Here is a 21,801-nt window from a genome sequence, read left to right on the forward strand (position 1 = left end):
AATATTCCCCTCCCTTCAGCTTTGGAATAATACTAGATCTGTTGGCTCCTCTGGTTTTCGGGTCTTTCTCCTCGGACTGTAACTTGTGTGATCAGTTCTCCTGGGTCTCCAGTTTGCCATCTATACATCCCAGGATCAGCTTCTATAACCATGTTAGTCAATCTCTTGTAACAGACATCCTTATACATTCTACTAATGCATGTTCTCTAGAAGATACAGCTAATAGAACAGAATACCCTACTATGTAAACAAAACACTGTATGTGATTTGAGTAGCCATTCTCCTACATAGAGATATTCAATATACGAATTAGTAACAAGTAATTATCAATTTTCCAACTTACTTCTGCAACAGACCATTTACTTCTGTGGTCTAGAAGATGAATAAGTAGAACCCATAATTCTTTAACACAGGCGCACGAGTAATGATTAACCATTAATGCTTCTGAAGGCCTAATCTACAAAAAGAAACAGAGCTATTTACATGTCACATGGCTAATTGTTACAAAGAGTTAAAATGTTTTTCTCAATTTAAGAAAAAGTGTCATTTCACTAACTTTTTAAAAAAAATACCCTTTACAACCAAAGTAACTAATAACCTTAGTTTTCAGAAAAAAAAAAAAAAAAAAAAAAAACTTTTCAAGCATGGGTTAAGCAGTACACATTTAAGATTTCATTAGAAATAAGCTCTGCCGGGACTAAAATCAGCACAGCAATGTAACAGCAACTAAAGAAAGTGAAAGGGACATTGGCAAAAGTATTTTCTAGTATAACATTCTTTATATAACCCTTGTTTTGACTATAGGATTGAATGAAGCTCACAGTCAGGTCTATCTAAGACAGACAGACAGGCAGGCAGGCAGGCAGAAACACACACACACACACACACACACACACACACACTTCCAACAGATTCCTGACAGAAACTTAGAAATAAATTTGCATTTGTTATAAGGCAAAGCAAACATGCTCCAACCTACTAATAGGCAGGAATAAGGAGTTCCAGTACACAACTACACAAGTTAAGTAGGTACATACTTAACTAAAACTAAAGCTAAAACAAAGTATTCTGAATGTTTTTACTATAATAATAAAGATTTGATAAATATTTAACCTGTTTTATATAATATGTTTTGATGAATGTTTATCAAAACATGATTTACCACATTAAAATGTCTTGACTTTATATTTTAATGTACCACTTAAAAATTAAAATTAACTTGCCAGGATAGGCTCCAAAGCTACACAGAGAAACCCTGTCTCAAAAAACAAAAAACAAAAAACAAAAACTAACTTGTAAGATGAATTCCAGCCTAATGTAAACATTTATATCAAGCAGATATAAATATATATATCAGCATTATATATAACAATATTCTATCAAATGTAAGCATTTACATTCTCATAACACTTAGTTCACAGATACCAGTAACTAAACAGAAAAAAAGAAACTTTTTAACATGGAAACCATTTCAAATTCTTATATATTAAACCACATATACTAAGGATTGTTACCATTAAAACATTAATAATTCTTAAAGTATTACCTTATCATATCTGTTGAGTGACAGGCTTATTAAGTCACAAAGAAGATTTTCACAATGTTCTTCAAATAGGCTGACATTGGTTAAACTGTCACCTGCCTGACTGATAAAATGACGAGCATAAACAACTTGTTCTGCAAAATAAAATAAATTCTACTTTAAAACCACAGATTTTTATTAATTCTCAAGAAAATGATTTTGCCTCTTAAAATCTTACTAAAGAAAAACACAATTTAAGATTTTTTTTGTAAGTTAAATTTAAGAATAACTGTTTATTGGTCCAGCCATTACCTAAATCTTTTCTAATTCTATATTCAGTTTAATTGACTTCTCTTGTATTAATGAGGCCACCTTTGAAAAGCTTACTGCTCTATCACTTTAAAAGAAAAACATCAGTTCTCTAAGAACAAAACAGATACAATATGCTAGTATGTTTAGTACTTGTAATTCTTTTGTGGCATAAAACAGAGCAAACCAAGGTAAACAATAACCAAAACTTATATCTACATCAGCGTATCCACTTGAATATTGTTCTAAAAATATGAAATACAGTAATTATAAATCTGTGAATGCCTTTTGTTTATGTGTGTGTCTATGAACATAACTTTAATCCCAACAGTCCAAAGGTGGAGGCATGTGGCTCTCTTTCAGTTTCAGGACAGGAGGATAGCCTGGTCAACATACGGAGATCTAGGTCAGCCAGAGCTAAACAGTTAGTGAAACTCCGTTTCAATAAATAAATAAATAAATAAACCAAACAAACAAAAAACAAAAAATAATTCACAGCATTAGAAATACAAACAAAACAAAAAATAATTCACAACATTAGAAATATAAGTTTCTTAAAAAGTTAGAAAATTTCTGAAAGAAAATTAAAATTATAGAAATGTGGCAGTTAACTGATAACCAGAAAACCTCAAAAGAAAAAGACATTCAGTATCGCTTTCCATGTATCAGCAATACATAAGTCCATTACTGGCATGAGTCTGAAGCAAAAGCACACAACCTAAAATTAACATCAAAAACTTCAATATTCCATTCTATGTCTAAGAAAATATTTTATAGAATGTATACAAAGATTAAAGGTATATGCATATGTATCTTCTGGGAAACATTTATTTAAAGAAATCTAGAAACTATTGTTAAAGAGAGACATGGCTAAATTAGTGTAGATCTGTAACACAGCATCAAAAAAACTGAACCAAAAGTGCTTTCCCAAACAGATACCTAAATGGGAATTGCTAAATGGGATTTTGCTGCTGAATGGGAGTTGGAGAGGTATTTTAGCCAGTAACATGCTGCTGCATCACTACAAATTCCCACCACTCAAGCAAAAGCTGGATACAACAGCAAGGGCCTACAATCTAGTGCTAGGGAAGGAAGATCATGAGGGCCTGTTGGCTTGTTTGTTTAGCCAAAATGGCATGTCCATGTTCAGTTAGTAAGAGACTTTGTCTCAGCCAGGTAGTGGTCACCCAAGTCTTTAATCTCAACACTCTGGAGACAGTGGCAGATGGGTCTCTGTGAGTTCAAGACAGGCCTGTCTACAAGGCGAGTCCCAAGACAGCCAGGACTGTTACACAGAGGAAACCTAGTAAAGTATGAATTTTTGCTGCTAATGTCATTCACAAATCATTCACAGATCTCATTTTTGTCTCGAAAAAACAAAAATGAGAGACCTACCTGGTCTCAAAAAAATAAGGTGGAAATTTCTGATGTTGACTTCTGGTTACTATACATGCCACAAGTGTGAACAGACTGCTGATACATGCAAACACACACACACACACACACACACACACACACACACACACTGCTAAATGAACAACCACAATGAAAAGTACAACTATACTACCTGCAGTTATTAACAAAAATGAATACAAAGACTGTAAAATAAACTGATGAACCGTTTTCCGCTTATCTAGGGGACTAGGGGAGTGGGGCTTGAACATTAGACACTCTGGGTGAAAAGAGGGAATAAACATCTCCTTATCTACTTTTTTTTAAATGACATTAAGTACTTACAATTTAATATAATTGTTTACCTTCTTTTGAAGACGGAATCTCTTCATAGCTCAGGCTGACCCAGAATTCATATATAATCCAGGCTGGCCTCATGATCCTACCTCAGCCTTCTAAGAGCTGGGATTATAGACTATACGCCAGGATACTCAGCTGGCTAATTTCATTTTTAAAAGCAATGAAAGTTAGAATTTTTTAAAAGAATTAAGACAGAAACCCATAAACTTACTCAATTTTTCACCCAGCATGTGAAGTATTTCCAGCACCAGCCAATGGGTATCCAAGTAGAGATGTAATAAATGCCACGATGGTGGGAAGATCTGTGAATGACATTAGCAGCAAAAATTCATATTTTACTAGGTATTTTACACATCAAGAAAACTCCTCCACACACAGATATAGAACCAATTAACGATCCAAGTCTCAGAAAAATTGTCTTGATTAGAGAATTCTCACTGGAGATCCTTGAAAGGATAATATCTTTTACTTGCTGGTTTAATACAGAAACATTACTCAGATGACCAAATAGATTGAGGCAGTATAGACCACTAATTCTACTTAGCTACAAAGCCATAAAGGAATCTTAAGATACAGTTTTTGCTTTAGAAATTAGCTAACAAATAATTCTTTAATGTTGTGAGTGAATAGAAACCATAAAATATAAAAAAGAACTTCAGACTATCATGCCAATCACATATAGTCATCCTCATTACGAAATGGAAGTTGACCAGGCAGTGGGGGCACACGCCTTTAGTTCCAGCACTCAGGAGGCAGAGGCAGGAGGACCTCTATGAATTCAAAGACAGCCTGGTCTATAGAGCGAGTTCCAGGACAGCCAGGGATGTTACAGACAAACCCTGTCTCGAAAAATTTAAAAAATAAAAAATAAAAAAAGAGAGAGAAAGCAAAAGAAGTTGACAAAGGTAAAAATTTTTCTCTCTCAATTCATGATTGAGTATTAAAAACTCAATTCTATCAAACTCAAGTCAAAAACTTTAGCTCTATGCAACATTAAGTATCACAGTAAAACAATAATTATATTTAACAAGTTCCACTGAAATTCCCACAAACAAATGATGAAGAATTTCAGATATACAAACACAAAAGTGCTAGACTAATAAATAACAGTGGCTCAGAGAGAGATAACAAGCAGCACAAATAGGGAAGGATAAATAAAACATTTTAAATCAATGAGGGAAATGTAATCCATTAAAAGAGTTATCACATCCATTTACAGAAACTAGTATTGGATTCTATCTCCCTATATATTTTTTAATTATTATGTATATGGCTGTTGTCTGGATGTATGTATATGCACCATGTGCATGCCTAGTGACCACGGAGACCAAAAGAAAACATGAGATCCTCTGGAACTGGAGTTACAAATGCCTGTGAGCCATCATGTGGCTGGGAATCAAACCCAGCTTTCTGGAAGAGCAGCTTGCTCTTAACCTCTGAGAGTCTCTTTAGCACCCCACCCCCTACACATAGTAAAAGAGATGAACTGTAGCCATAAATGTAAAACTCAAAGTATTTAACAGCACAAATAATACAACATTAAAACAATCAACAAATATAAATACACGCACGCACGCACGCACGCACGCACGCACGCACGCACGCACGCACGCACGCACGCACGCACGCACATACACACCCCAATCATCTATCTGGAAAGTCAGGTTATTTGATGAAAAAGAAACAAAGAGAAATAAAAGAAACTGATATACAATATCTAATAAGTAGCATCTCAAATGCAAATTTTTAAGATAGATGCTCAACTGGAAATAGTAGCTAAAACAATGCTTTCCATATTTAAGTTGAGGCTGATATACTGTCTATAAAAATATATAAAATCATAAGTTTTTAAAAGTATATTTTATTACATACCAGTATTTTGGTATATATCTTATATTTTAAGAAGTTCTCCTGCTTTAATACTTAGTCTTCTAGACTTGAAATAAAATATTTTTTCAAGACACACAAATCAAAATGTCCACAAAAACTCAGATAAAGACCCTTGTGCACAAAGGCTTCTTTCTGCTAACAGACAAATTTTCCATGTTTATTTTCTTACTCATTTGATGGATATCCGGAAAATACAACCACTTCAATTTACAGAAACCAGAAAGGGAAATTACCCTCCAAAATCTACCATGTACCTTTATTGCGACAGATTGTAAAAAGCAGTAATTGGCTTACTTTCCATGGATTAAACACATTAACCTATTAATTATTTTAGAACTTATTACATAGTGATTGCTGATAAAGTCAATTTTTGTTGTTCTTGTTAAAATTCACCAACTATAAATATATGGTTTTCTTTTTCTTTGTTTTTTCTTTGTTTGTTTGTTTTCGAGACAGGATTTCTCTGTATTGCTTTGGAGGTTGTCCTAGAACTCGCTCTGTAGACCAGGCTGGCCTCAAATTCACAGAGATCCGCCTGCCTCTGCCTCTTTGACAAGTATCACATTATTAAAAACTTACTGATATTAGTAAAAGTTCAGAGAATCACATGAATTATAATTTGTCATTTACCTATGCTCCAATTTTCAGGTACAGAATTTGTTATTTACCTATATACTGTGCTATTAATACCATTTTAAAAAAGTCAAACTTCAGAGTGAGTGTCTATCACTAGTGGAAAAAAGAGGCATAGTTAAAACAACCAACCACATTTGAAAAAAATCTTAAGAGTTTAGAATATATAAATATGGGTTTCAAAATCCAATTTTTTTCCTTTCAAGTCTTGAGGACAGAACCATCACTGTGCAAGTGATAAATACTCTACCATGAAGCTGTGCTAGGATGTGCAAGTGTAAAATTGCATATGATAATTTTCCATACAATGATTTTTCTTTGAGAACAAAGGTATAGCTGGTAGTTTGCTGTGCCAGCACACATAAAGACCCAGGATCCAGCACTCCATGAACTGGGCATGATAGTTTGAGTGTGTAATCCCAACACTTGGGAAAAAGGCAGAAAGATCAGCAGTCCAAGATCATACTGAGGCCAGCCTCAGATTTTTAAGACACTGTCTTAAAAAAAAATACCTTTTCTTAAATTTCACTGTAACATATAAATGAAATGGCATTTGCCCGAACCTTTATTGATGAGAATGACAGAAATTTCAAAGATGTTAATTTTTATTTGAAATTTCTAAGCATTTACACTTTCAAATAGAGAACAGCTATTGATTCAGAGTAGTATTGTAAGCACTTTAGGCAAACTAATCATTTAATACTTCCCATAACTCCTAGAAGCTTAGTAAGCTGTGGAAATGGAGAAACTAAGGAGAGGCACATTTATATAGTAAAAACACACAATTAACCTGACAGGAGATCATAGTTTCATTTCATGCCATGCTTGTACCAATTCTTCTTATACTTGAACACTTTTTCTTGAGGGAGAAAAATGTTGGATAATTTAAAAAACAAACTAATCAAACCTTAATCTGGTTTTGATTTACAAATGCTCCTAGAGTTACACTGGGAAGTTCAGCTAGATGTCCAATATACAGAAGCAATCCACGAAGTTCATCAACCAACATCGAAGGAAGCTGAGCTTCCAAAGCCTCATAGGGATGGACATGAAGATTGTGGCTCTCGGTGTCTTGTACTTTCAGGCACCTAAAAAGGCATTAGATACAATAAGTATACAAGAATCTATGTGAATATACCCACAGATATCCATGCAGTAAGAAAAATACCCATTCGTTTTCCTACCTGAAGATGAAAACTTTAATGTAGTGGAGAAATGTTACACATCGCTGCCTAATACTGTCTGCTTTGGAGTGTAAGGTGGCTATCTTCCCTGAAAAGGAAATAGACACTATCAAAGATAGCTTAAACAACTGTCAGTGAACAGTGGCCAAAATTTTTTTACAGGCTTATCTTAAATCTAACCTATTAAGTATTTACAACAAATACACCTTGAAATAACCCACTTTCTCTAGTCTCTCATTAGAACACACCATAGGACTTTACATATTTCTTGTTGCTCTCAAGTCAATGCACATAAAGGCCTATATATATATATATATATTATATATATATATATTATATATAAAATGAAATAAAACTCCTTACAATGATTTATAAGGCCCAAATAGCCTTTGAATAATTCACCTAAACTCATCTTCTGCCACCTGTTTCACTCAATTTCTTTAATAACTACATCACTAAGAATTATATACATTGCTGCTATATGCAAAACACTGACAATTATGAGAGACAAAAGCTAAACAAAGACAGAGAAAACAGGGTAAGAATTATGGACAAAAATTTCTCATACATATTTAACATAAAACTTGTTTGAATTCAAATGAGCATTTGAATAAAATTGCTACTACTTTGTAAAAATTGCAGTTGGAAATAATAGTAAGATTATGCTAACAGCTAAATATTAAAACTGCTCTTTGATATGTCACCAATAAGTAAAATCTTTTTGATCTTTACTATAGTATTAGTTTGGTTTGTCCCTCCAAAGCTTTCACTGAAATTTAGTTTCCACTGTAGTGGGGTTAGGAGTAAAGGGGCCTGAAGAGCTGACCAGTCGACTATCAAGAAGGATGAATGACATCTCACCATCACAGATTCCATTACTCACTAAGACGGTGTGATTATTTACTAGGACAGTGTGGTCTGCTGCAACCATAGTTCACTACTCAAGCTTTCTCTCTTTTCCAGGTGCCTATGAGGCCCATCTTGTGCCTTTATAATAAGGAGCTACCAGATATAACTTTTTCTGTCTCTAGAACCATACTTAAATAAGACTTTTGTCTCAGGTACTCTGTCACAGGACCACAAAACACAGTTTTGACAAATCTCAGCTCATGAAAATAGTATTTTCTAAAAATTGCTAAAACCTCTGCATCTGGGCAAGATGGAATAAAGAGTTCAGATGTTCTATATCTCCCATCTTAAACTTAAAAAACAAGAAACAACATAAAGTAAGTTTTCAAGTACTACAATCATGACAATTAAATTCTATCCTAGAAATGGAACTTTATGATCATAACAGCTTCCTACACAGAGGTAGTTTCTAAGCCACTATCCCAGGGAGAACCTAGACAGAACCTACTTAAGGAGACAGCCAATCTCAGTTTTAAAAAATTAAACATATTGGACAAAAGCACACTAGAACAAAGAAACCAGGTAAGATAGAGTGGTGATTTACAGGTCTCCTTAGCTGCTGATCTACCCAGTGATAAGAGGAAACATCACCTTAGACTAAAAAAGTACATTGGAAACAACTCTACAAAGTGCACACCAGTTAGAACAGTTCAAGTTTCTAATAAGCAGGAATGAAAACCATAAATCACCACACATCAGAAAGGTTTGCCAGGCTTCTTATGTTCTATATCTCCTATCTTAAACTTAAAAAACCAGAAACAACATAAAGCAATCAGCAATCAGCTAAATGCCATAAGGAAAGAGAAGTAGAAAGCAGGAGAGATGACCAAGAGTCCTGGGAGATCTGTTACTTTTTATCTTGTATTTATATTTCCCACCCCGTTCCACAATTCCAAAGAAATAATCCTCTTAGAAAAGTTTAAGTTTTTTTCAAGTCAGATTTACCTTAAATCCTACAAAATTCACAAAAATACTATAACTCTCACCATTAACAAAATTTAAATGTCATACTCTTTCAAAATACCAGATACACTGTGGTTCTCAACCTTCCTAATGCTGTGACCCTTTAATACAGTTCCTCATATTGTAATAACCTCCAACCATAAAATTATTTCCGTTACTACTTTCCTAACTGTAATTTTGTTACTGTTATGAATTGTAATGTAAATATCTGATCCTGTAAATATCCAGGATCTCTTATATGTGACCCCTGAAGGGGTCAACCCAAACGTTGAGAGTCACTGACCCTCTAAAAAGGCACTTACTTCACATTTTCATGAAACCCCAATTATACATCAGTGTAATAGAGTGGCATTCTTCTGTGATTAAGCACACATTAAACTTACCAAAATCACAGTTGACTTGAACTAAGGATTCCAAGTTGAATAGCTGTTGCCTGATTTAAAAAAATGTGAGAGTAAATTTTAGCACAATGTAAAGTGTATACCAATTACATGGGTTAGGTTTCTAACACTACAGGATAGCTCCATTATTTTATAATTCACTTTGTAAATGTTTATTAAAAGCTTCCATGACAAGTTTCTTCTTTTGTTTGTTTTTGTTTGGTTTGGTTTTTCCGTTTAAATTTGGTTTTGTTTGGGGGGGTTGCAAGGGCAGAGGGAAGATCTGATGGAACAGGGAGATAAGCGGGATGGGAATGCACGATACGAAAACCACAAAGAAGCAAAAAAAAGTCAGCTTCAGACACCGCAAATTTTTTAAGATAAAGTACATCTCTCTAAACTTACAAAAGTATCTTTAGACAAATGATCTCAGAAACTATTTCAAAATCACAGCCTTTGGTAACAATGAGATATTTCTATCTTCAGGAAATTTAAGATACAACAAACATTTTTAAGGTTAAGTTTTATGTTAAACTGTATCATACTGCTATATAGTAGTTCAGAAAATAAAAAGAATTACTGCCCTGATTAGTTCCTAGTCAAGTTGATACAAGTTAGTCATCTAGGAAGAACTTCATTTGAGAAAATGCCTCAACCAGATTGCCTGTAGGGAAAGGCATTTTCTTTTTTTTTCTCCAGACAGGGTTCCTCTGTGGCTTTGGAGGCTGTCCTGGAACTAGCTCTTGTAGACCAGTCTAGCCTCGAATTCAGAGATCTGCCTGCCTCTGCTCCCCGAGTGCTGGGATTAAAGGCATGCGCCACCAATGCCCGGCTTACGGCATTTTCTTAATTCATGGTTGATGATGATATGGGAGGCCCAGCTCACCGGGGATGGTGGTATAAGAAACCAGGCTGAGCAAGCCATGGGAACAAGGCAGAACACAACATTCCTTTGTGGTCTTTGCTTCATCCTATATCCAGACTCCTACCATGCCTTTCTGTGATGATGGACTGCAACCTGTAAGCTAAGTTAACTCTTTTCTTGCCAAGTTGCTTTTTGTCATGGTCTTTAATCACAGCAGTAGAAAAGTAAACTAAAACAGTTATATAAATGAAAATTATACATATAAAGCCATAGATTGCCTCATTTTAATTCCTACTTGCCTCCAAATTCTATTGGAGAGACTCATTCATTGTAGGAGAAACTGTGGCCAGCCTACCCAAGGAGCAGTCACCCTGTCACAGGTGCTCGGGCCAGCACACACGGCTGTAGGGACACCTGACCCACAGACGCCAATAGGACCTTGGGAGGGGGTATAAAGGCAGGCCTAAGTCTGCAGCAGCCTGTGCTACTCAATGACTCCTGGTGCCTGAGTCATTGGTACTGCATCTTATCTTCTCACCCCCTCCCGCAAGAGGTGTCTAAAGAAGGGTAACCAGCAACAACTCTTGACAGGCCAGGGTGGCAGACACCTTTAACCCCAGCAATCAGGAGGCAGAGATACTCACAGGTGGGTATCTGTGAGTTCCAGGCCAACATAGTCTACAGAGCAAGGTCCAAGACAGTCAAACACAGAAACCCTGTCTCCAAAAACCAACCAAAACAAACCAAACAATAACAAAACCCATTCACTATAATGTTCACAATTATAGAAAATTCACTCCCCTTCTTCTCTCACGCTAGAGAGATGACCTCTGTGAGCACCACGCATGCATGTATACATTCATACAATCACACATTCGTTAATGTGTGATTGTATGAATGTACAATCACTTAAAAGGAAGAACTTAAAATACAGAATACATCAAAGATACACTGGCATCTCTTTATGAGGGCTCACAGAATGTAGTTTAAATCTTTAAATACTTGTCTTCGAAACAAGGTGTCACAAAACCAAGGCCAGGCATGACGGTACACACCTAAAATTTCAGCACTCATTAGGCTGAGCCAGGAGCATTGCTGTAAGTTTCAGAACAACCTGCACTACACAATGAATACAACTGAGACTCTGTCTTAAGAACAAAAACAATGCATATACAATGTTATGTATAGAATATTATACACACACGTAAATATTTATTCAATGCAAATATAGCTCAGTGGTGCGATGCTTGCCTAACATTTACAATAGCCTGTGTTTTATCTCTAGCATTGCACACACAGTAATAAGGACTCTGAAAAGCAATATAAACAACTCCTTAAAACCGTTATGTGGATAATGGTAAGACGAACAAAACAAAAGCAATTCCCGATGCTTTTGTAATCAGTATTGGGAAACACCCAGCAATGTAAAACTAGACAGCATCTAGAATCTGGGGTTAAAAGCAGACATACATGTACCTGAATAAATGAAAGAGCTCTCGACATGAAGTTGCTAATGCTGTTTCGGTAACCCACTGGATGCCAAATAGTTCTACTGTATCCTCTTCAAAGTTAGTTGGTAATGGATCAAGATTTAAAATCAACCTGTAATGAGAATGGCGACTTAAACATTTGAATCCAGGCTATACGAGGCATATATAAGTCAGGAAATGCTTGGGTATCTACACCTTATATTGCATAAAATAATGGCAATGTGGCTCAAAAGCCTAAAAGGATTCTAGGCAATACACACGGTCATAGTATTTTATCTTTGAACAACTGATGGGTTTTTAAATCACCAAATATTCTGAATTATGCCTGAGGGATAACATTATGAAGTTATGTAATGTGCTTTTAAGGTTGTTAAGTGGGTATAACCACAAAACCAGCAAAAAAAAAAAAATGGTTTCCTCCATTAATAAAAATAATTCAAGAAAAGCCATTTTACTGCAATTTACTGCAAACTCAACCAAAGTTAAGTCTATGACTCTGTATGCACAGACAACTTAGGGCTGGAAAGCACCCAGAGCAACAAAAACCCAGTTGCGTCCTTACTTACAAACTACTGAAAACTTGTAGACTGGTACTGTCCTTAAGAAGAAACACCAACTCCAATAGCCTAGGCTGCTGCTCAGAAAGCAAGAGATTATCAATGACCAAGAAAAGACTCAAAACCCAGGCAAGGCAGACACACTGCCTGGAACCTTCTAGGTACTATACATACCAAACAAGATTTGGTGGGCACCAAAGTTCAGACTTCAGTACCAATTAAGCAAACATAAACAAACACTGATGGGGAGCCCTCGATTAGTTTTTGTTACCTACCGCTTAAGAGCGCCACTGGCAAGGTAGGACTCTCCAGAAAACAACGCTCCTTCTCTCTTGTCGAAAGCGCAAGAAAAGCGAGGGGGCTTGCACCACTCCGTGCCCAGCTCCAGCTCCAAACTGTCCGTCAGGAACGTCGTGGACACGGCAGAACCGCCATCCATCATTCACATCGTGCCCTGAAATGACACCGTGGTACCTCACAGTCACCTCCAAGGCTTGGGAGAGAAGCTGGAGCACGCTGAAAAGTAGCCGAGGGGCTCGGAAACCCACAACGTGCCTTCAGCCAGGTCTGCAAACATCCGGGCGTCCTCTCGGGCCCCTCTGACCAGCCTCCCAACGCCGCCCTGGCTCCCTCCCGGCCACAGGGGGCTGCTGAGGCCCCCCGCGCACCTCAGGCGGCTTTCCTGGCGCGGACAGGGATGCTACAGACGGCCCCGCCGCCTCTGTGCCCTCCAGCGCGGGCCACCGTGACGGAAGAGCCCCGGGTGCAGCGAACGTTCCGCCCCCGGGAGACCCGCGGGCCGGCAACCAGAACGCGGAACACTCCGGGAACAAACCGGAAGCAGGCGAAATTCCCGCCACGGCGTGCCCCGCCCACGACGTGTCTGCCCCGCCCCCGACACCGCCCTCTCGCGATGCCTTCAGTGAAGCTAGTGGCAGAGCCCGAAATCTCGCGATAGCCTGTTGGTCCGGACGGATACCGAAGTCTGGAGTTTGTTTTTCTCCGGACTTTTGTGACTTCGGGAGGTGAAACCTCCTGAGAAACTGGGAGTTCTCGGTTTAGACGGAAGTGAGGAGGGTGTGAGAACAGCTGGACTCGGCTTCCGGTCAGCGGAGCTCCCGCCCCTGGTCACCCTCTTCCGGCCTCCCGGTGATGTAGGAAGCACGGTCCAAGAGAGCACCTTGGAAAAGAGAAGCCCGTGTACTCAAGCCACTGAATAATCAGCTTGCTTTTTCCCAGGCATGGCAACTTTTGCTCCTTTTGTAATGCATCCCGACAAAGTTGCAGTTTGGTGAAATACACAGACCACTCGTTTTCCTTATAGCAGTGTTCGTTAAAATTGACTTCTCAGGCTTTTTCAGCGTAACCAAGAGATGACTAACACATTTGCTTGTTACCATCTTGAGATGTAAGAGGTTAAGTTTGAACTCTAATCCTGGCTGTGATTCGAATATATAGTTGAACCTGTGTCCACTTCATTACAGAACCTGTCCTAACTCTTGTCTGTTTGAATTAAATACATCTTATTTTCTGACAGATTGGATAAAGTGAGAAAAAAAAACAGCAATATCTTTATTCCTGCCACAGGGTAGGGCTATGGATGTTGTATTTGTGCAGTTCAGTTGTACACTTGAGACCTGATGCTTTTTTTTTCCATTCATTCATTTAGCTCTAAATAAAGTCATGCACAATTATGATACATAATACAGTATGTTCACAATGGCATGGCTAAATTAAACCAATTAACATGTTGTGTCACACATATTCATTTTTGTTTTGAGAACACTTAAAGTATACTATCTCACAACTTTTAAAGTATAGCATATGTTATCAACCATATTTATCATGCTCTCAGTAGACCTCAAGACATCACAGAGTCCATGCCTCTTGCCCAACTGCAGTTTTATATCCAGAAAATTGTCCAATTGTGCTTTGTCATATTTATAGTCTTGACTTGTCTAGTCTCTATCATGAATGTCTCTTCCACAGTAATTTCAAGAATTTGAGAAAATTGAGTGGTTAGGACAATTTATCATATGACCAGTTTTCTTCCAAATACACTCTTGCCTGATGTGTTTGTTTAAATATCTGATGTTGATTAATCTACTTATGTGAATCCAGTAACTGGATTGAGAGGAACAAAATAATCTCTATTCATAAGTTAATCAAGTCTGTTAATGTGTTCGAATTTCCCAACAGACCTAGGGGGATGAAAGGGTCACTTAAAAAAGTGCGGCTCCCAAACGGACTGGATCCCAAAGTGTGATGGCTAAGCACCCACAGCTGGTAAGGTGTATTATCACTCTTCAGCCTAAGGGTAAATGTAAACAAGAACTACTAGAGAAAAATGGGATCTACCCCTGTAGGAAACAGCCACCTAACTTAATGTCACACATCAATGGTTGCATTCACAGAGAAGCATAGCAGCTTTTACCCCACAACCAAGCAGGGAAAAAAACTGAAAAGATTGAGTACTCAAATCTCTTTCTGTGTTTCATGTTTCACTGTCGTTGGCCAAAACTAACCAAAAAAAAAAAAAAAAAAAAAAAAAAACAAGGCAAGGATGCAGCCTATCAAGTATCTATTCCTTTGATGGCATCTACCCCATAAATGAAAAGGACTAAAGGAGAGTTATGGACAGTGAATCAGACAAAATTTTACTTATTTTTAATATTAATTTTGTCAAGATGTAACAATGTTAACTACTATTATATCTATTTAATAAATACTAACTTCCATATATGCAAATATAACTATATTGTTACTATAGATCATAGCAAATAATTTTGTTATTGCAGAAATATTCAAATAAGCAATATTGTTTTTAAAGATGAAGTGTTGATATCTTGTCTAGGGTGCCCCCAATTTCCTCTTCCTCCTGTCTCAGCCTCTCAAGTAGCTTAGACTACAAGCAATCATCACCATATCCACCTAACAATTTTAATTAGAGAATTCAAATGTCTCTGTAATTGATGATACAGTAGAAAATTAATACAACTATAAAAGATTTGAATAGTACCTCCCAATTTAACCTAATTGATACATGTGACTCAACTAACAATAAAAGAATATACAATCTAAAATGTATACGTGGAACATTCCTGAAGTTAGACTGTATTCAGCATCATAAAACAAGTTTCATCGGTTTAAAAAGGAATGAGGGCCGTCAGTGAAGTACAGTGGTGGAACATTTGCATAGCATGTATAAGTCCCTGAACTTGACTCTCAAAACTACAAAAAAAAAAAAATACAAAGTTTATTGTGTATCCACAATGAAATGAGGAGTCAAAGGATGAGAATATTAAAAAGTATGAACAAAAGTATGCAATGAGCAAAAATGAAATGTATAAATTCTTGAGAGCCACAAACTATCAAAGTGCACAAAACATCTTAAAGATGTTAACCTGAATAGCTCCATAAAGATAATCAAGTACAGAAATCTGGATCATCTTAGAAGAAAATTGCAAGACTTGCTTGACTGTTGCAATCTTGAAGGCATATTTAAAATTGTTTAGATTACTTTATTTGATCTTCATGAATGTTTTGCCTGCGCATAGGTGTGCACAACTTCTGTGATGCCTACAGAGTCAGAAGAGGGTGTCAGATATTTTCAGATGGCTGTGGGCCACCTTTCAAGTTCTGAGAAGCAAACCCAGTTCCTCTTCAAAAGCAATGAGTGCTCTTTCTTAACTGCAGAATTACATTTCCAGACCCATTGCAAATATTTAAGGAAGGAAAAATACTAATTTTGTAGTTACTCTTTCAGAAAATAGAAAGCTGAATACATCAAAACACATGAGTCTAACGTGACATTGATACAAAGTTCTGACTGACAAGAAAAAACTTCCTATCTAATATCTCTCACCAGCATGGAGGTATAGCAAGTGAAATGTAACTGCTTAAAAAGATAGTATAGTGAGAAAATCAGTTTCATTTCACTATTTTGTGAAATTGATTATATTAACAAAATTTAAAAGATAATGACATTATCATAGTAAAGAAATACATTTGAAAAAGTCTCATGATTTTTAAAAATGTTTTCTGCAAACTAACAACACAAGAAAATTTCACTAAGCTGATATGAGATTGTGTGTGTATTGTGTATGTTGTTGTTTTTTACCTCATGGCTAATCATAAAAATGAGTGCTTTCTCTCTAGACTGAGAAAAAAAGCAAATATGCATAGATTTTCAGCTTCTTTCAACATTTTACTTGTGTGCCTAACCAATGAAGTATGGTATAAGAAAGACAATTCAGATGGATTAGAGATAAATAAAAAAGAAGTACAACAATCTTCATTCTTTGGCACAATTGGCTATATTATAGAGAAGCCTAAAGAAATTCCAGTTATTTAAACTAATAGTGGATTCTGAAAGATATTAGGATTGACAGTTAATTACAAAAATGTTTATATGTTTATATTAAACTACAAATAAGAAATGAAGATTAAAGTGATGGCTTTGTCATCATATATATTTGAAATTGAAATGGCCTCTGTGCAAGGATGACATGCTAATTTGTGAAGTAGTCTATAATTTTATGTGAAAGAGAAAAATGTCAACTAAGGTAAACACATCAAAATAACAGTAATTTTTTTCACTAATAACTCTAAAAGCCAGGATACTAAAGAATGATGTATTTCAAGCTAGGAAAGTCAATAACTGCTGGATAGCATTGCTATGTCCAAAAAAGCTATTCTTTAAATTTGATGAAGAAATAAGGACAGTTCGAATAAGTACAAACTAAGATCACGAAAACTAATTCACCAATGCAGTAGATATTTAAAAAATACTAAGCATGAGGTAAGAACAGCCTCAATCATAAGACTACAGGATCAAGGGATCAACAGATACACAAAGGAGACCCTGAAAGGAATCTATCAACTCCAATAAATCAAGCCAGCAAATCACAAATTCTAATAGAGGAAAATGTAAAGGGCAAACAGTAATCCAACCAATCAGAAAAACAACAAAACTATAAGAGTTTGTGATTATTTTTTAGTAATATTAAATGTAAATGGCCTCAACATACAAATAAGTAGAAAAAGACCAGCTACTTAGATTGATAAACAAAATCCAACAGTCTGCTATCTTCAAGAAAAACCTCACTAGTAAAGATGCCCACAGACTGGAACTCAGGATGAAGATAATGTATTAAGAAGTTGGATGGCAAAAATAGACATAGCTACTCCAATACCTTACAAAATAAACTACAAAACTATTCAGAAAACAAAGTACTATATAATACTTTGGGGTAAAATTCATCAAGTAGACACAGTTGTACATGTTTATGCACAAAACATTGTGGATTTCCCTTTCATAATACTAATAGGGGTAAAAGGTCAGATATGTAAAGATTCCAAGATGGATGATTTTGATACCCTGATGCCACCCTCAAGTTATCCAAATTAAAAATGTCAACAAGAACAAATCAAGAATTAAACTATACATTTATCAAATGGTCTTTACCTAGCAGAAACAGAGCACATTCTTTTCAGTATTCAGTGGCATCTTCTCACCAACAAACTACTTTCCAGGTTATAAGTTAATACAAAATAATTTAAATAGTGTCTTTTTACCAAACCACAGTGAAATAGAACCAGGCTTCAATAGCAAAAACAAAAAACAAGTAGGTTGAATTGAATTTAAAACACCCTAACTATCACATATCCTTTCTGCTCCCCAGGGAGAGTGAGGCCTTCCATAGGGGGTCATCAGGGGTCATCCCTCTGGGATAGGGCCTAGGCCCACCCGGTGTGTTTTGGCCCAGGGAGTATCCCTCTACGTGGAATGGGCTCCCAAAGTCCACACCTATGCTAGGGATAAATACTGAACTACTACAGGAGGTTCCATAGATTTCCGAGATCTCCTCGCTAAAACCCACATTCCTGGGGTCTGGATCAGTCCTATGCTGGTATCCCAGCTATCAGTGTGGGGACCAAGAGCACAAATACTTTTTAAGTAAAGTAGAAGGATACAAACAGCATATGAAAGGAAGTAGCCTTTGTATATACCAGGAAGAACCTTATGGAGAAAGAACTCATAAAAGAATACCATTCACTGTAAGGTAAAAAATATCTAGGAATGGGTCCTAGGAGCTGGTTTAGCAGATGAAACATGTGTTATGTCTGAAGACTGGAATTCACATCCCCAGATCTAGAGGCAAGTTAGGCTTGCATGGTATTTACCTATAATCTCTGGACTTGGAAGGTAGAAAATAGGTAGACCGTACAGAGTTAGTAAACTCAGGGTTCAGTAAGAAATCCTACCTCAATATACACACTGGAAAACAATCAAGTAAGGCACCCAATGTCAATTTTCCACCTAAACATACATGTACCTACACATACATGCAAACACACACACACACACACACACACACACACACACACACACACACACAAAAAAAAAAAAAACCCACAGGAATAAACCATTTAAGTAGCCAAAGGCCTCTGTGGGGAAAATTTTTAGACACCAAAGAAAGAAACTGAAGACACTGGAAGGTGGAAAGACCACCACCACCCCACTGTTCATGGATTGGCAGCATCAATATTGTGAAAGTGGCTACATTACAGAAAGTTACCAATTAAATCAAATATCATGCAATAAGTCTCCATGCAAATACCAATGACACTCTTCATAGAAGTAGAAAAAATATTCCTAAAATTCATATGGAAGCAAAAAGCACCAGAATAGCCAAAGCAATCATGAGTGACACTTGAGTAGTCACAATACCTGAATTCAATGTATGTTATACAGTCATAGTATTAAAAGTAGCATGACACTGCACAGAAACAGATAGGTAGTCCAATGGAGTAGAAGATCCAGAAAATAAACAGACACAGTAGAGCCACCTACCTTTGATAATAGTTTCAAAACATATGCTAAGGAAAAGATAGCCTTTCTAACAAATGTTGGGAAAACCAGGGTTACCCCATGCAAAAGAATGAAATTAGAACTCTCAACCTGCAAAAGCTATCTATTCAAGATGAATCAAAGACCTTAATGTAATACATGAAAGTTAGCGACTGCTAGAGAAAAGCATAGGCATAACACTTCAAGATACAAGGATAGGCTAGTATTTTCAGAAAAGGACTCTCATAGCATAGGAAGTCATCCCCCAAATCGACAAGTGGTATTTTGTGCAGTTAAAACCCTTTTCATTTTAAAGAAGAGAATCAGTGAGGAAGCAGTCTACTACAAATCATATAATGGATAAATAGTGATAACATCTGGGATATAAAAAGTACAAAAGCCAAGCAACCAAAACCCAACTCATTCACTCAATAAATGGGCTAGTGATATGAATATAATGTTCTCTGAGAAATACAAATGACCAATAAATGCTTGAAAAGGTGTTCAACATCCTCAGCCATTTGAGGAACTGGAAATAAAAACTGCTTTGAGATTCCATCTCACTCCAGTAAGAAGCTTTATTATTAAGAAAATAAATGATAATAAATGCTGAAGCTGCTTTGAAACTCAGTCTAGTGGTTTCTCAAAAAAATAGTTAAAAAATAAACCCTACCACCTGTACCACATCTGGGCATACACCAACTCTATGTTATACTGTAGAGATGTCTGCAAACCTATGTTCATTTCACTACAGTGAAAGCTATATAGATACCTACTATCACAGGGAAGTTGTGGCACATGTCTTTAATCCCAACACGGGAGGCAGAGACCTGAAGATCTCTGTGAGTTCAAGGCCAGGCTGGTCTACAAAGCAAGTTCCATGACATCTAGAGCTATTACACAGAGATACCCTATCTCAGAAAAAAGAAAAAGAAACCTACTATCTATAACCCAAATCAAAAATACAAAAGAAAGATTGAAGTAATTACTCTATATGGCTATATAGTGCTGATGCTAAAAGCAATGGGTTACTAAAAATAATTCCATTTCCTGGTATGTAATAGCTCCTCAGAAGTTGGTCAGGGAAGCTCCAGTAACCACCCCCCCCCAAACAATATGGGTTCTTGTTCATCCTCTTGGTTCTTCACTGGCAGACAAGACCCTATTGCCACTAACACCACACACCTTGGCTATAAGATGTAGAGAAAGCAGCCTGCAACTGAATTGAAGCTTCCTCCCTGTTGGCTAGTTTTTAAAGTGCCCAGATGATTAAGGGAGGAAAGGCATCAGCGGTCTTACTTAGACTTGATCCTTATTGGAGAAAAGAGGAGGAAGAACTGCCAGGTAAGATGTGCCCACTTATGCAAAAGTGACACTAATGTTAGGAATAACCAAATGCCCTCTGAGATGCCTGCTACAGAAGGGAACCCACAACTGATAGCGTAAATCCTGTTAACAAACTGTGCCTAGGGGAGGCCTTATGCCTAAGTGGAGAACTTCTTACTTACTGTTTAACTGAATTGATATGGAATCAAACTACCTTCTGAATCTCTTTGTTCCCACTGACATAACCTGCTCTTGGACCTAGAGAGATGGCTCAGTGGTTAAAAACACTTTGCTGCTCTTGAAGATGACCTGAGTGAAGGTGAGGGAATTAAGGAGTTCACCATAACCAATATAAAGAAAAATAGGTGTTTATTGGCGAACAGCTTATGTAGATAAGAGTAAATAACTGCCGCAGCGTTCCTGTTCCAGAAGATGCAGTCTATGCCCTTCCGAGAGAGAGTGCGCCCCCCCCAATTCTCTACCTTCAAGCAGTCACATCCGCACTTGAATCCATGCCCAAAAGGGTATAGCGACTACAGCAATTTTCAGTGGCAAGGCTAGATGACATTACAATTCCCCTTTTAGTCTAAAGAAGAAGGTTTCAAGCTTGATGCAAAAACTATATGCAATGATAACAAATGTCAAGTATATTCCAGGAAAAGGAAAGGTTAAAAACATACACAAATTAAGACCTACAACCAGCAAGAGCAACATTGAGCAATAGACACATACTACATGTCCAATATCAGGGTAATGGCACATAACAGAGATTACTCCTATAGCAGTCCTCGTCTGGAAAGTCTAAGTCTTGTACCTAGTATTTTCTGTCTAAGATAAAAGAGGATATTAATTGTGACTTTCTAGTCAAAGACCTGAGAAGCAAAATAACATTACTAGGGTAGGCAGGAAGTGCAAGTGTGTGACTTTCTAAAGGTGCAAGTGAAGACAGAAACAGCAGGCTTCCTGGACTGTCACTCAAGGTCTCACAGCAATGTTGGGGTGACCAGCTTTGACTAAGGCCTATAGTATCAGACAGACCATTTCAGAAGCAGGGACATTAAAAAACTGTCTTACCCTGACTTGGCAAGGTTCAGTTATCTCTTTAAGTTTATCTCCTGCTAGCATGTCCAAAATCAGAGTTTGAGGTGGGGGCAGTTCTATGCCCAAA

At 36.9% G+C, this 21,801-nt stretch overlaps 1 protein-coding gene across 2 annotated transcripts in view; it reads right to left on the bottom strand.

The window, feature by feature from the left end:
• The window catches only part of Mms22l (MMS22 like, DNA repair protein), a 110,175-nt gene extending 96,869 nt beyond the window's left edge, over positions 1-13,306 (bottom strand). Inside the window, exons 1-9 of one of the 2 annotated variants that reach the window (XM_027403446.2) lie at positions 13,123-13,306; positions 12,730-12,908; positions 11,884-12,009; positions 9,546-9,595; positions 7,291-7,378; positions 7,014-7,194; positions 3,795-3,885; positions 1,547-1,677; positions 344-457 (exon numbers count right to left, since the gene is read on the bottom strand). In XM_027403446.2, coding sequence (XP_027259247.1) covers positions 344-457; positions 1,547-1,677; positions 3,795-3,885; positions 7,014-7,194; positions 7,291-7,378; positions 9,546-9,595; positions 11,884-12,009; positions 12,730-12,896 — 948 coding nt within the window. In that variant the 5' untranslated portion in view covers positions 12,897-12,908; positions 13,123-13,306. Of the gene's footprint in view, positions 1-343; positions 458-1,546; positions 1,678-3,794; positions 3,886-7,013; positions 7,195-7,290; positions 7,379-9,545; positions 9,596-11,883; positions 12,010-12,729; positions 12,909-13,009 lie in introns of both variants that reach the window. The other variant, XM_035439945.1, reaches the window with a different exon arrangement.
• Positions 13,307-21,801: the final 8,495 nt, after the last annotated feature.

This window comes from Cricetulus griseus, chromosome 2 (assembly GCF_003668045.3).
Source record: "Cricetulus griseus strain 17A/GY chromosome 2, alternate assembly CriGri-PICRH-1.0, whole genome shotgun sequence".
NCBI lineage: Eukaryota > Metazoa > Chordata > Mammalia > Rodentia > Cricetidae > Cricetulus > Cricetulus griseus.